Source organism: Hemiscyllium ocellatum, chromosome 23, assembly GCF_020745735.1.
Source record: "Hemiscyllium ocellatum isolate sHemOce1 chromosome 23, sHemOce1.pat.X.cur, whole genome shotgun sequence".
NCBI lineage: Eukaryota > Metazoa > Chordata > Chondrichthyes > Orectolobiformes > Hemiscylliidae > Hemiscyllium > Hemiscyllium ocellatum.
This window is the reverse complement of record NC_083423.1, coordinates 55,005,315-55,021,037: the sequence shown is the minus strand read 5'-3', so window position 1 is coordinate 55,021,037 and position 15,723 is coordinate 55,005,315. Positions and strand designations below refer to the sequence as shown.

General features: G+C 46.2%; 1 protein-coding gene across 3 annotated transcripts in view; it reads left to right on the top strand.

The window, feature by feature from the left end:
- The first annotated feature begins 403 nt into the window (after window positions 1-403).
- eea1 (early endosome antigen 1) overlaps window positions 404-15,723 on the top strand; it is a 112,738-nt gene continuing 97,418 nt past the window's right edge. For all 3 annotated transcript variants that reach the window (XM_060843024.1, XM_060843023.1, XM_060843022.1), the window contains exon 1: window positions 404-527. In XM_060843024.1, coding sequence (XP_060699007.1) covers window positions 504-527 — 24 coding nt within the window. In that variant the 5' untranslated portion in view covers window positions 404-503. The remainder of the gene's footprint in view (window positions 528-15,723) is intronic.

The following is a 15,723-nucleotide window of genomic DNA, read 5'->3' as shown; positions in this document are numbered from 1 at the left end:
GGGACACGGTGTCTCTGGGGGGGTCACGGTGTGTCTGGGGGGTCACGGTGTCTGGGGGGGGGTCACGGTGTGTCTGGGGGGGCACGGTGTGTCTGGGGGGTCACGGTGTCTGGGGGGGTCACGGTGTGTCTGGGGGGGGACACGGTGTCTCTGGGGGGGGTCACGGTGTGACTGGGGGGGGCACGGTGTGTCTGGGGGGGGACACGGTGTCTCTGGGGGGGGTCACGGTGTCTGGGGGGGGGGCTCCCTGTGCTGAGATCCCTGTCCCGGTTGTTGTCTGCCCCCCGTGTACATCACCCTCCAGGGACCTGCTCCCCCTCGACCCCCGGGGCCGCCCCGAGCCCCACCAGCTGCTGCCCCACAAGGGGTTAAGGTGCAGGCCCCTCCCCGTCAGGCGGGGCCCACGCGGGCTAACAGCCGGCTGCTGCCTGGGGCAGGACAGGGAGGCGGCGGCGGCCCGGGCTCACCCTCACCCAGCCCCGTGTCTCCAGCCGGACCTGGCCATGTTCCGCCGGATTTTACAGCGGGTGAGTGTCAGGGACAGGGCGAGGATCCCGGCTCCGGGAGCTGGCGGCGGGCAGGAAGGTGGGATCGAGGCCGAGGCCTGAGTGCGGCCTTCGGGAACCAGGAGCAGAGAGAGCCCGCTCTGGGCGGGACACAGACACTCTCCCCCTCATCCCCATCCCCACCCCCACCCCCACCACCCCTCATCCCCAATCCCCACCCTCCCCCTCATCCCCACCCCCACCCCCACCACCCCTCATCCCCAATCCCCACCCTCCCCCTCATCCCCAATCCCCACCCTCCCCCTCATCCCCACTCCTCATCCCCAATCCCCACTCCCCCTCATCCCCACCCTCCCCCTCATCCCCACTCCTCCCCCTCATCCCCACTCCTCAGCCCCCAATCCCCAATCCCCACCCTCCCCCTCATCTCCACTCCTCATCCCCACTCCCCACCCTCCCCCTCATCCCCACTCCTCATCCCCACCCCTCAACTCCAATGCCCACCCCCTTCCCCCCACCCTTCAACCCCAATCCCTGCCCCCTCCCCTTCAACCCCAATCCCTGCCCTCCCCCTCAACTGCAATCCCCACATTCCCCCCTTGACCCTCGACCCTCGACCCCAATCCCCCCCTCCCGCCCTCTTCCTCAACCCTACACTCGGCTTTTCCCCCATCCATTATGTGGGGAGGGGAAAGTTAGGTCTGTGTGGGTTTGTGTCTCAGGATGTTTCTGGGTGTGTGTCTGGGCTGGTGGAGGTTTGTTCTGCTTTGGATGAGTGTGTCTAAGTGGGTGAGTGCAAATGGGTGGGTAGTGTGTCTGAGATGGGTTGGTATCTGGGGGTGGTTCAGGGGGAGTAGGGTGTTAGCCTCTGCAAATCTGTGTGTTCCTGAGTGAGGGAGTGGAGTGGGTGTGTCTGGGATTAATTTTAATCAAAACTGCTAGTCAGGGAGCTGGCTTTCCCTTCTCACACCACTATCTCTCCCAATTCTCTCTGAAGTCGGTGGGCTATCCATAACACCGGGTATGGTTGTAAATCTGTATAGCGCCTGATCCCATTAGATATCCCCTTGTTGAAGAGGGTTACATTTGTGCTCTGTGCCCTGGAATATTTTATGTATCTCCTTGCTTTAAAGATTGTGTTGGATTCCCGGTGCAATGTTATTTCTGTCTGTTGTCAGTTTTCTGTGTTTGACAGTTCTATTGCTGTCTGGTGTGGTAGATATATTCCAGGATAATAAGCCTGGCTTTCTACAGGCTGCTTGATGTTATTTTGGGAGCTAAGACATGTGCCTCCAGGAGTGTGGTATTGGCAGAAGATTCATCCTCTAACAGAAACTCATTTGTTGCTGACGTCTACACTGAGTGTCATTCTGTTCTTACTGTTATTGTTCCCGCAGTTCATAACAAATGTCTCCCAGAATATTTCTGTACAATCATTTTATTTCGCTTTTGCTTAAAATATGCCAAATCATTCACAAGGCAGTTTCTGCTGTTTTTTTTTCACCTTATATGTGAGCTAGCTGATTGGTAATTTCCTTGATTCTGAATCTTGTCATGCATCCAGTACAGAGGCTCAGCTAAATAAACTTGGCTTCTAGTGCAGTGCACGTGAGGTTGGTACTGAGGCTACACCTGCCATGGCAGAGGGTCAAAACTGAGGGAAGGGGTGTTGGTGGTACTGCGTTTTGTGTAAGTATTGGGGGTTTGCAGGGCACTTCCTTGGGATGGTTGTTGTGCTGATACTCTACCCTGTTTGGCCCAACCACTTCCTCAATGACCTTACCTCCATCATAAGATCAGAGGTGGGGATGTTCACTGATAATTACACAATATTCAGCACTATTTGCAATTCCTTGGGTACTGAAGTTAAAAATCTCACAACACCAGGTTATAGTCGAACAGATTTATTTGGAGGTGTTAGCTTTTGAAGTGCTGCTTCATCACAACCACCTGATGAAGCAGTGCTTGGAAAGCTAGTGCCTCCAAATAAACCTGATCAACTATAACCTGGTGTTGTGTGATTTTAACTTTATCCAATACTGGCACCTCTATATCAGGTACTGATCTGAACGATATCCAGGCTTGCGCTTTAAAAAAAAGGCAAATAAGTTTCACACCATGCAATTGCCAGGTAATGACCATCATCAATAAGAGACAATCCATCCACTACTCCTTGGCAATAAATGGTGTTACCATCACTGAATCCCCAGCATCAACATTCTGGTAGTAGAGAGAGCTCAGCAGAGCCAGGAGGAGACATGAGAAGTTGTTGGCAGATAGGATCAGGGTAAACCCTAAGGCTCTCTATAGGTATTTAAGGAATAAAAGAATGACGAGAGTAAGATTAGGGCTAATCAAGGATAGTAGTGGGAAGTTGCATGTGGAGTCAGAGGAGATGGGGGAACCACTAAATACATATTTTTCGACAGTATTCACTCTAGAAAACGACAATGTTGTCAAGGACAATACTGAGATATAGGCTACTAGACTAGGTGAGATTGAGGTTCACAAGGAGAGGTATTAGAAATCCTGCAGTGTTTGAAAATAGATAATTGTGGCGGCATGGTGGCACAGTGGTTAGCACTGCAGCCTCACAGCAGCAGAGACCCGGGTTCAATTCCCGTCTCAGGTGACTGTGTGGTGTTTGCACGTTCTCCCCATGTCTGCATGGGCTTCCTCCGGGTGCTCCGGTTTCCTCCCACAGTCCAAAAATGAGCAGGTTAGATGCATTGGCCATGATAAATTGCCCGTAGTGTTAGGTGAAGGGGTAAATGTAGGGGAGTGGGTCTGGGTGGGTTGCGCTTCGGCAGGTCAGTGTGGACTTGTTGGGCCGAAGGGCCCGTTTCCACTTTGTAAGGAATCTAATCTAATCAGATAAGTCCCCTGGGCCAGATGGGATTTATCCTAGGATCCTCTGGGAAGCCAGGGAGGAGATTGCCGAGCCTTTGGCATTGATCTTTAAATCATCATTGTCTACAGGAATAGAGCCAGAAGATTGGAGGATAGCAAATGTAGTTCCCCTGTTCAAGAAGGGGAGTAGAGACAACCCTGGTAATTATAGACCAGTGAGTCTTTCTTCAGTTGTTGGTAAAGTGTTGGAAAAGGTTATAAGAGAGGATTTATAATCATCTAGAAAAGAATAATTTGATTAGAGATAGTCAGCACGGTTTTGTGAAGGGTAGGTCGTGCCTCACAAACCTTATTGAGTGCTTTGAGAAGGTGACCAAACAGGTAGATGAGGGTAAACCGGTTGATGTGGTGTATATGGATTTCAGCAAGGCGTTCGATAAGGTTTCCCACAGTAGGCTATTGTACAAAATGTGGAGGAATGGGATTGTGGGAGGTACAGCAGTTTGGATCAGTAATTGGCTTGCTGAAAGAAGACAGAGGGTGGTGGTTGATGGGATATGCTCATCCTGGAGTCCAGTTACTAGTGGTGTACCGCAAGGGTCAGTGTTGGGTCCACTGCTGTTCGTCATTTTTATAAACAACTTGGATGAGAGCGTAGAAGGGTGGGTTAGTAAATTTGCAGACAACACGAAGGTCGATGGAGTTGTGGATAGTGACGAAGGATGGTTGTAGGTTACAAAGAGACATAGATAAGCTGCAGAGCTGAGCTGAAAGGTGGTAAATGAGTTTAATGTGGACAAGTGTGAGGTGTTTCACTTTGGTCAGAGTAACCGGAATGCAAAGTACTGAGCTAACGGTAAGATTCTTGGTAGTGTAGATGAGCAGAGAGATTTTGGTGTCCAGGTACACAGATCCTTGAAGGTTGTTAAGAAGACATACAGTGTTTTAGCTTTTATTAATAGAGGGATCGAATTCCAGAACAGTGAGGTTATACTACAGCTGTACAAAACTCTGGTGTGGTCGCACTTGGAGTATTGTGTACAGTTCTGGTCACCGCATTATAAGAAGGATGTGGCAGCTTTGGAAAGGGTGCAGAGGAGATTTACTAGGATGTTGCCTGGTATGGAGGGAAGGTCTTACGAGGAAAGGCTGAGGGGACTTGAGGCTGTTTTTCATTGGAGAGAAGGTTGAAAGGTAGCTTAATAGAGACATATAAGATAATTAGAGGGTTAGATAGGGTAGACAGGGAGAGCCTTTTGCTGCAAATGTGTTGCTGGTCAAAGCACAGCAGGCCAGGCAGCATCTCAGGAATAGAGAATTCGACGTTTCGAGCATTGAAGGGCTTATGCTCGAAACGTCGAATTCTCTATTCCTGAGATGCTGCCTGGCCTGCTGTGCGTTGACCAGCAACACATTTGCAGCTGTGATCTCCAGCATCTGCAGACCTCATTTTTTACAGGGAGAGCCTTTTTCCAAGTATAGTGACAGTCAGCATGAGGGGGCATAGCTTTAAATTGAGGGGTGGTAGATATAGGACAGATGTCAGATTTCGCTGCTCCTTGGATGCTGCCTGAACTGCTGTGCTCTTCCAGCACCACTAATCCAGAATCTGCAGTCATTGTTTTTACCTAGATGTCAGAGGTAGTTTCTTTACTCAGAGAGCAGTAAGGGTATGGAATGCTTTGCCTGCAACGGTAGTAGATTCACCAACTTCAAGTACATTTTAAGTTGTCATTGGACAAGCATATGGACATACATGGAATAGTGTAGGTTAGATGGGCTTCAGATTGGTATGACTAGTCAGCGCAACATCGAGGGCCGAAGGGCCTGTTCTGCGCTGTAACGTTCTATGTTTTATTGATAGAACCTCAACTGGACTTGGCCTATCAAGGACAAGTTAAAAGTTGTGAATACTGTAACAAGTAACTCATCTCTTGACTGCCCAAAGCCTGGTCCCCATCTACAAGGCACATCAGGAGTGTGATGGAATACTCCCCACTTGCCTGGATGATTGCATCTACAACAAAATTTTACAAGCTTGACACCATCCAGGACAAAGCAGTTCACTTAATTCCAAACCTAGAATGACCCATCTAGTTCACTCGCTCCCTTTAGTGAAGGAAACTGCCACCCCTACCTGTTCTGGCCTACATGTGACTCCAGGCACACTGCTACGTAGTTTACTCTGAACCAGCCGATGGACAATAAATACTGGCTAGCCAGTGCTGCCGTTAAGCTATTAATGAGTAAAGAAAAAAAAACTTAATTGGTGCAGGGGGATGGGAACCAGAGCTACAGATCAGATAATGGAGTAGGTAGTAAACAGCCAGCTACAGCATGCAGGGAGTCTGAGGAGAGAGAGCCACTTGATAAGGTAAAGGTGCAGTTAGTGTGATGGGTTGAAGTGTGTCCACTTTATTGCAAGAAGTTTCAGGAATAAGGGTCATGAACTTAGAGTGTGGATCAGTACTTGGAGCTATGATATTGTGGCCATTATTGAGACTTGGATACCACAGGGTCAGGAATGGTTGTTGGATGTTCCAGGGTTTAGACATTTCAAAAGGAATAGGGGCGAGAGAGGTAAAAGAGGTGGGGAATGACATTACTAATCAGGTATTGTGTCACAGCAGCAGAAAAGGAGGTCATCGACGAGGGTTTGTCTACTGAGTCAGTCTGGGTGGAAGTCAGAAACAGGAAAGAGCACCCACTTTATTGGGTGTTTTCTACAGTCGCCCAATAGCAACAGAGACATGGAGCAGCAGATTTTGGGAAGGTGCAAAAGTAACAGGATTGTTGTCACGGGTGACTTCAACTTCCCTAATATTGATTGGAACCTTCTTTGCTCTATCCAAGATATTTGAGCTGTTTTTGTGAGGTGTGTCCAGGAAGGATTCCTGACTCAGTTTGCATTTCGGTGATAGTAATCACAACTCCCTGACCGTTGCTATACTCGTGGAGACATAGAGGAGCAGACAGTATGGGAAAGGTAGAGTGTTGGGTTCTTTTCTGAAGGTTTCACACATGAGATGCAATTCACACAAACAATCAGCTTCTGCAAACAATTAAAGTTTATTAAAGCTTGTACAAGCTAGGTTACCTCTTTGACCCTTTCCACAGACATGCAAAGTCGAGTCAATAAAGAGACCCAAACAAACAACACACATCCCCTTTGTACAGGTCAGTTGGCAATGCTTAGAGACAGTTTGGCTATTCGTCACTCTTCTCTATTCTCCTCCCCCCCCCCCCCCCCCCCAAAAAAAAACCAAACCACATGTTACCCCAGGTATAATGGTAGGATGAGACCATCCTCTGAGATGATGCAAATGCCCTATCCCTGGCTCAGTGCTTCCCCAAGACAATGTAGGTCTGATGTGTCCTAGCTTCAGGGGATGGCGATGAACTCATTTCTGAATGGAAGAGATTGAATGATTAGTTTAATCTGATAATTGTAGGGGGAGAAGTAGCAAATGACTGCTGAAATGGGGTGGGAGTTGTCCGCATTCCTGCATGAATGTCATTCCCATCCACTTCCAGAATGTTCAGTCAGTGCATTTAACCCTCTAATATTACATTAATGTCTGGAGAGATATTCCAATTTAATCTTAACGTTACGGAGAAGGGGGAGTTATATTGTTATTAAGCAGGAGCTGGGGTGCCTAAATTGGAACAGATGTTCTAGGGAAATGCACAATGGAAATGTGGAGGTTGTTTAGAAGCACTTGCTGATAGTTTTGGACAGTTTTGTCCCATTGAGGCAAGAAAGGGATGGTGGGGTGAAAGAACTGTGAGTGGCAAGGGATTTGGAAGAAGGAAGTTTACTTCAGGCTGTGGAGGCAAGGATCAGACATGGCTGTGGAAGGTTACAAGGTAGCCAGGAAGGAACTGAAAAAGCTTTAGTGGATAGGATTAAGGAAAACCGTAAGGCATTCTACACTGGTCAGAGTGAGGGTAGGGTTTATCAGGGGTAGTGGACAGAGCTTGCACCTGGAGTCGGAGAGGGTAGGGGAGGTCCTTAATGAATACTGTGCTTCAGTATTCACTACTGAGAGGGACCTTAACACTTCTGAGGACAATGTGAAACAGGCTGATATGCTCGAACAGGTTAATGTTAAGAATGAGGATAAGAAAGACATAAGTGTAGATAGTCTCCTGGGCCAGATGGGATCGACCATAGGTTATTACAGGAAATGAGGGAAGAGATTGTTGCGCCTTTGGTGGTGATCTTTGTGTTCTCGCTGTCCATTGGAGTAGTACCAAATGATTGGAGGGTGGCAAATGGTATTCCCTTGTTCAAGAAAGGAAATAGTGAAAATCTTGGGAATTACAGACCAGACATCTGTGGTGAATAATGTTTTGGAGAGGATTCTGAGACCGGATTTATGATTACTTGGAAAACCGTAGTTTCATTAGAGATCGTCAGCATGGCTTTGTGAGGGGCAGGTCATGCCTCACAAACCTTCTTGAATTCTTTTGAGGATGTGAATATAGAGCAGTGGACGTGGTGTACATGTATTTTAGCAAGGCGTTTGATAAGGTTCCCCATGGTAGAGTCATTCAGGAAGTAGGAAGGCATGGGGTGCAGGGAAATCTGGCTGTCTGGATACAGAATTGGCTGGCCCATAGAAGACAGGGTGGTAGAAGATAGAAAGTATTTAGCCTGGAGCTTGGTGACAAGTGGTGTTCCACAGGGATCTGTTCTGGGACCTCTGCCCTTTGTGATTTTTATAAATGACTTGAATGAGGAAGTGGAAGGGTGAGTTAGTAAGTTTGAAGATGACACGAAGCTTGGTGGAGTTGTGGATCATGCGGAGGGCAGTTGTAGTTTGCAACAGGACATTGACAGGATGCTGAACTGGGCTGAGAAGTGGCAGCTGGAGTTCAGTCGGTCAGGCAGCATCTGAGGAGCAGGCAAGTTGACGATGGAGCAGAAGCTCTTCCTCGGGAATTTGGGGGATGGAGCTGAGAGATAATTGGGAGGGGGAGTCAGTATTTGGGGCGGCGGTGTTATTTCGTGCGTGTGTCCTAGACATCTCTGGGACAGATACACTAAACAGCCCCACTGCCCCTTGGCCAAGCAGTTAAGCCCCCCACTTTCGCCAAGGATGTGAAAGTCCTGAGCCGCATCCACTACCAGATCCTAGCCAACCGACGCCTGGAGGAAGAAAGTCTCATCTACCTGCCTTGGGACCCTCCGACCATGCAGAATCAATGTCGATTTCATGAGTTTCTTCTTCTCCCCTCCCCTGATCTTATCCCACATCCAACCCTCCAACTCGGCACCACCCTCTTGAACTGTCCTGCCTGTCAATCTTCTTTCCCAGCTATCTACTCCTCCCTCCTCTCTGACCTATCACCTTCACCTACCTGTCACACTCCATTTACCTCTCAGTTCCCACCCCCCCCCCCCCCCCACCCCATTCCTGATGACTAGCTTATGCTCAAAATGGCGACTCTCCTCCTCGGATGCTGCCTGACTGGCTGTGCTTTTCCAGCACCAATCTTTTTGATCGGACCTCCAGCATCTGCAGTCTTCACTTTCTCCCAGATGGAGCTCTGTAAAGCCCTGGTTAGGCCACACTTGGAATATTGTGTTCAGTTCTGGTTACCTCATTGTAGGAAGGGTGTGGAAGCTTTAGAGAGGGTGCAGAGGAGATTTACCAGGATGCTGGCTGGATAGGAGGGCATGCCTTATGAAGAAAGGTTGAGGGACCTAGGGCTTTTCTCATTGAAGTGTAGAAGGGTGAAAGGTGATTTGATTTGAAGTGTACAAGATGATGAGAGGCTTAGATAGAGTGGATAGCCAGAGACCTTTTCCCAGGGCAGAAATGTCTCATGAGAGGGCATAATTTTAAGGTGTTTGGAGGAAGGTTTGGGGTGAATGTCAAAGATAGGTTCTTTACACAGAGTGGTGGGAGCATGGAATGCACTGCTAGCAGTGGTGGTAGAGTCAGAGACATTAGGGACATTTAAGCAACTCTTGGATAGGCACATGGATGACAGTACAATGAAGGGTATGTGGGTTAATCATTTTTAGAGTAGGATAAAAGGTCAGCACAATATCAAGGCTGAAGGGCCTATACTGTGCCATACTAAGTTCTACCCACAAGCATCCACTCCCTCCTCCACCAATCCTCAGCAGTAGCAGTGTGTACGATTTTGCGCTGCGAAAATTCTCCAAGTTTCCTTCAACAGCATCTTCCAAACTCTCAACCATTTCCGTCTAGGAGAACACGGGCGGCACGGTGGCACAGTGGTTAGCACTGCTGCCTCACAGCACCTGAGACCCGGGTTCAGTTCCCGACTCAGGTGACTGACTGTGTGGAGTTTGCACGTTCTCCCCGTGTCTGCGTGGGTTTCCTCCGGGTGCTCCGGTTTCCTCCCACAGTCCAAAGATGTGCGGGTCAGGTGAATTGGCCATGCTAAATTGCCCGTAGTGTTAGGTAAGGGGTAAATGTAGGGGTATGGGTGGGTTTCGCTTTGGTGGGTCGGTGTGGACTTGTTGGGCCGAAGGGCCTGTTTCCACACTGTAAGTCTAATCTAAAGTCTAATCTAATCTAAACAAGGGCAGCAGATGTCATGGGATCACCACCCACTGCAAGTTCCTGTCCAAGTCACTCGCTATCCTGACTCGCAAATATATTGACATTATTTCACTGTCGCTGGGTCAAAATCCAAGAACTCCCTCCCTGTCAGCACCATGAGTCTAAATTTATGCCACATTGCCTGCTGCAGTTAAGGAAGGCAGCTTGCCATCACCTTCTCAATGGCACCTATTGACAGGCAGTAAATGCTGTCACCTTTCCCATGAGATGCAGGAGGCTGAGAATTCAAATCTCACTCCACTTGAACACTATCAAACTATACCAGAGTGTCAGTCTGGTGTAAGCTGTGACCGTAGCCTTGGTGGGACAATTGGCAACAACTATCTCCCTCTTTCGTTTTCTTTAAGTCTATGTCAATGTCATTCATCCATCAGATTTTCCTTTTTCTTCTCTGTTTACCCTCAGTTTCTCATTCAGCTGTTGCTTGGTCCGAGCTGCCAGGGCTTCATTTCCAATGTCCATTGTTGGGCATCTTTCTCTCTCTAACTACTTGGCAACCCTGTTAATTCCTGAACCACTTCTGTTCTTGATTCAATATGCTCATCTGACTTTGTCCATCCAGCCTGTCCAGCAACATTGTACTGAGGTAGTAACCAACTGCTGATGGTAAGAGATGAGAATTTAAAACCCATCTGCCCTCTCGGGTGGTGTAAAGGATTCCATCACACTGTTAGAAAGAGAGCAGAAGAATGCCTTTGGCAATATTTATCGTGCAGTCAACATCAGAGACTGCGGTGTGTAAAATGGGTTCTCTGTTTTCTGTTAATGGTGATTGTATTTCTACAGGATCACACAGTTTTTATGGCACAGAAGGAGCCCATTCAGTCCGTTATGCCTGCTCTGGTTTTATTTTGTATTGCTAATCTCCTGCCTCTTCCCCTTATCCCCGTGCACCATTTCTATCTCCGTAATCATCCAATGGTTTCTAGAATACCTCACTTGAACCTGCCTCCATAACGGTTCCTGTAATGCATTCTGTATTCTAACTACTTGCCCCAAAAACACAGTTTTCTCACATCACCCTTGCTTCGTTTGCACATCCTTTTAAATCCAAATCCTGTTGCTTTTATTTCTTTTGAGCAGGAGTGGCACCTCCTGATCTACCCTGTCCAGCCTGGTCATGGTTTTGAGAACATCTATTAGATATTCTCTTTGCCGCTTTCTCTCCAAGGATAACAGTCCCAACTTCTTCGATCTGTCCTCATTACCAAAGTTTCTCATTCCTGTACATCATCTCTGTAATATCTGCAATGCATTCACATCTTCCTTATAATGTAGTGCTTACAACTGTACGCAATACTCCAGTTGAGGTCTAATATGTGTCTTGTGCAATTTTAACATTAGCCCCTGCCCTTTTACTCTGTGCGTCTATTATTAAAACCTGATAATGCTGTGCTCTATTAACTGCACTCTCCACATCTCCTGCCGTTTTCAATGATCTATGGATGGATACGCGTGTCTGAGTTCCTATGCTTTTGCACTGTTTTAGAATTTTATCCTTACTTAATACAGTTCCTGAACATTCTTCTGACCAAACCTTTCAATATTCTTCTGACCAAAAACACTTTGCCCATTTGCGTTGGACAGGAGCAGTTGCAACAACACCCACAGACACAGCAGCAGGTAGGAACAAGTTGCACACTGACTCACCCACTTTAAACTCCCTCCTCTGCCCATGTCAGCATTGTACTTGTTAAGGCTCCTTCACTCGCACGCCTACCATCCTTACCGTTGAGAAGGCGCTAAATTAGGTATGTTTCTTGTGTGTGTTGCAATGGATTGATGCTCAGGGAGGTAGAGAGTTACATCTCGGATTGCATTTGGATGACACTGGTTGGAAAGTGGGTGAAGATGGGATGTTAGATATACAACAGGAGACAAAGCACATTCTGGGTCAAATTCATGTAACTTGGTTCATGAGAATTTACACTTGGATTTTTATAAGTAGTCAAGTGAGGGTGCAGTTGAGGCTCAGCCATGATAATGTTTGATTTTTCTCCTATGTTTTGGTTCTCAATGTTGTTCCTCACAAACCGACTAAGATCTCTGATAAGGGCCCCCATATTTTCCACTCTTGGAGTTTACTTCACTCTAACCTGAGCTTGCATGTTGTGATCTCTTTCCGGTTATCATTTATCATATTATCATTACTGACTCATTCGATGCTATCCTTTGTATTTCAGCTAGTCAGCACTGTCAGGAATGAGGGGTGTTTGACTTGGAGATTGAACAATTGAGGGTGTAAACAAAGTCGTTAGCAGGAATTGTAGCAGTGTTATGATGGAAAAATCACTCACGGTACAGCTCCTGTGGCTGAGCAGTCAATTTTTCTCATTACAGTCCTGCATGTACATTTTATATTTCAGAAAATGGTGTTTACAGAGCAATTGAACAGAGCATACTGTTGTAACAAGTTAAGAACCTTGAAAGCAGTGAGTTTGCAGAACTATGATGTGCGACCTGGGATTTAGAGTAGCAGTTAAAGGTGGATTAATTGAGGATTGCAGTAATATACCTCTCAATTGGGCTTATCCGAACTGATACCGGGCAATGTGCTGAACATGGTTCTTGGGAATCTGTGTCAAGCCCATCAGTTGTGCAGCACAAACGGACCATTCAGTCCATGGATCTGTGTCAGTGTGTATGCTCCACATGAGCTTCCTCTTCCCAGCCTAGTTCATATACCCTATCAGCATACCCTTCTATTGTTTTTGTCTCTGGTGTTTATTCAGCTTCTCCTTTTAAATGCCTTTATACTGTTTGCCAGATGTAGTAACATGTTTGACATTTCTACCACTCTGTGTAAAAAAAGGTTTTTCTTGTACTTCCTATTAGATTGATTCCATTTTAAATCATTTGCTAAATAACTTGAGCATGCTAATAATTATGTTGGCAACTAACTTAAGATTGTCAGCTGGATTTGCAGTGTGGCTGACTTAATGTATATTAAGAGACCAGACCCTATTCTTTGTTGATAACATGTTCACATGTCAGTTTCAACTTAACAAAATGGCAACAGCCAGTCAAGTTCATTTCTACCTGGCAGTGCCTTGACTATTTCAGAGTCAACCTTCCTGACTTACATGTAAACACAGCTTGGCAGTTAACTGTCAGTTATCATCATGGTTCGGTCTCAATGGTAATACCTCTACTGATTTGTATCCACTTGACAACCAATTATATGTTTTTCTCATGTTGTCATACTTAACATTCATACTGTTGCAACTGTCCAGATGAGTGATTGTAAGACTCCAACAAAATGTCTTTTTGCGGCAGTGAACAAAAGGAACCTTCATCTTGTCTTTATGAAGCTCATTAATTATTATCATTCCTTCCCTTATGCATTCTCTTTGAGAAGAGGCTGGCATTTTTTTCCCCTATCTATCCTGTGAGGAATATTCTTGCAGCATTGTTTAATTGCAGGGATGGCGGTCTTTCCTTTCTCTCGTCTTCTTGAAGCATTCACTCATGTATGGGTCTGCTCTGAGAGGCTCAAAGTGACCACCTCAGCAGCCATTCTTCACCAGGTTGGATGGAACCCAAACTCTGTCCTTATCACTTTCCAGTATGGAGCACTGGCTAGATTACAGAGAAAGGTATCCTTCTCTGTCCTTTCTTCCTCCACCCCTCACCTCTGTAAATGAAGACCAGTTCTCAGTGAGACTGGACAATCTGTACACTAGGGAGGAACACAGGATTTTTTCCTTGGAGATTAGTGCTACTCGGGCAACCTCCATTGTCACAGTACAGATCAAGAGTATCTTGTACATTGGATGTTTGAGGACAATCTTACACTTTTGGCAAGGCTGTTAAGGGCGTGGTTTAACATGTTTGTTTATTGACCTGGGATCAATGTATTTGGGTCAGTCATTTCTGATGCCACTCTATCCCAAGCACCTAGCCCAGCTGCAGTTCTTTGAGAGCTCTCCAGTTGTTGGCAGGATGCCAGACATTGTCTTGTGGAGTTTCAGACAATCTCATGTTTAGTTTGCTTTGTTCTGCCTGCAGCTTTGGTTCATTGGACTGGCACTGATATCGCACTCATGATATCCATTGTTTTGTGACCAACTTTGAAATAGCAGAAGGCCATGCTGCCTTTTCTGCCTGTTATGTGGTTGATCTGTACCTCTTTTCACCATCTTTGCTCCGTTTCATTTGATTCCATTACCTGAACTTAAGAGCTTATTGATGATCTCTGAATTATGTACTCTTTTTCGATCACATACGGTCACTCAAGTATGACCATTAACAAAATAGCCACTTACTCTGTTGTACTTTCTTAATGTGAGTTATCACTTAGTGGGGTAGTATGCTCTCTGTCACCTTTCAGTCATTCCCCAGATATGAGACTTACACCCGTGTTCTAGGCTGACTGTCCAGTCTGGTATTGAGGGAATGCTACACTGTTGGAGGAATTATTTTGCTGAGACTCCATCTCTCTTCTCCATTTTTCTCTCCTTCATTTTATTAAGTCTTCAACTTGCTCAGAGAGATGTTATGACACACTTCTGGAGCAGGTGGGAGTTGAACTCGAGCTTTCTGGCCCATGGTAATGATACTGCATTGTATTACAAGAGTCCCAGTGTGACTTTAGATATTTTCTAAACAACTTGTTCGGAGATTTATTAAATCCCTCAGGAGCAGGTGGGACTTGAACCTGGGTGACCTTGTTCCAAGACACGGACATTGTCACAGGATCGCAAGAGACCCAAACCAACTTTATATTCGAAAGTGTTATAACACACACCTGAGCATCTCTTCTGCCACCCAATCATTGACATTAATGTTAACCATTAACCACCACCAGTAAATCACCCAGCTAACAAATTAGAAATTTACACTCCAAGCCCATTACAGGCAGTACACACTGAATGTGAGTAGGAGCGAAGAAGAGTGGAAGGGGAAAAATCAGAATGGAGTTTGGAGGGGAAATAAAGCACTGAATCCCCTGTGCCACTGTGATTTTAAAGCCTGACCAATTACTACTTCCCAGTTGCCACTCAGTCTTCTCTTATTGACGTGTTTGAAATTGGTCGCAGAAGGTTCACTTGCTGAAATTAACTGGCCAGTTCTTCAGTTAAACTTTTCATCAAGTATTGAAAAATATTTATCATGAAGGAAGTACTAACACTGTTGTTTCAGGAGGCACCTCATTAGTTTCTGAGATTTCCTTTTGTTTTGGTGGAAAAATGACTGAAAAAACGTAGGAAGTTAGTTGTAATTGTAATTTGACGTGTTCAATGATCATGTTCTTTTAACTGAAATCTTAATATTGCCCATCTTAGTCAAAGCTAACTGTATTATGCAATGAGCTTTACAAACATTTCATATGGTGATTCTCGAGCAATGGAATTAACGATGCTCATCAAAATCTTTCTGCAAATTGGAAGCGTGTACTGCTAGTGACAACTTGACCTTTGCTCACTAGCCTCTTTTGTCCTGTCTTTTAGTTCTCATTGAGTGCAAAATTTAGGGTGGCACAATGGCTCAGTTATTAGCACTGCTGCCTCACAGCACCAGGGACCCCTGTTTGATTCCACCTTCGTGTCAGGTCTGCGTGAATTTCCTCTGGGTGCTCTGTTTTCTTCCACAGTCTAAAGATGTACAGGCTAGGTGGATTGACCATGCTAAATTGCCCATAGTGTTCAGCGTTGTGCTGGATAGGTGGGTTAGCCATGGGAATTGCAGGATTACAGGGATGGTCTGGGTGAGATGCTGTTTGGAGGGTCAGCGTGTACTTGATGGACTGAATGATCTGTTTTCTG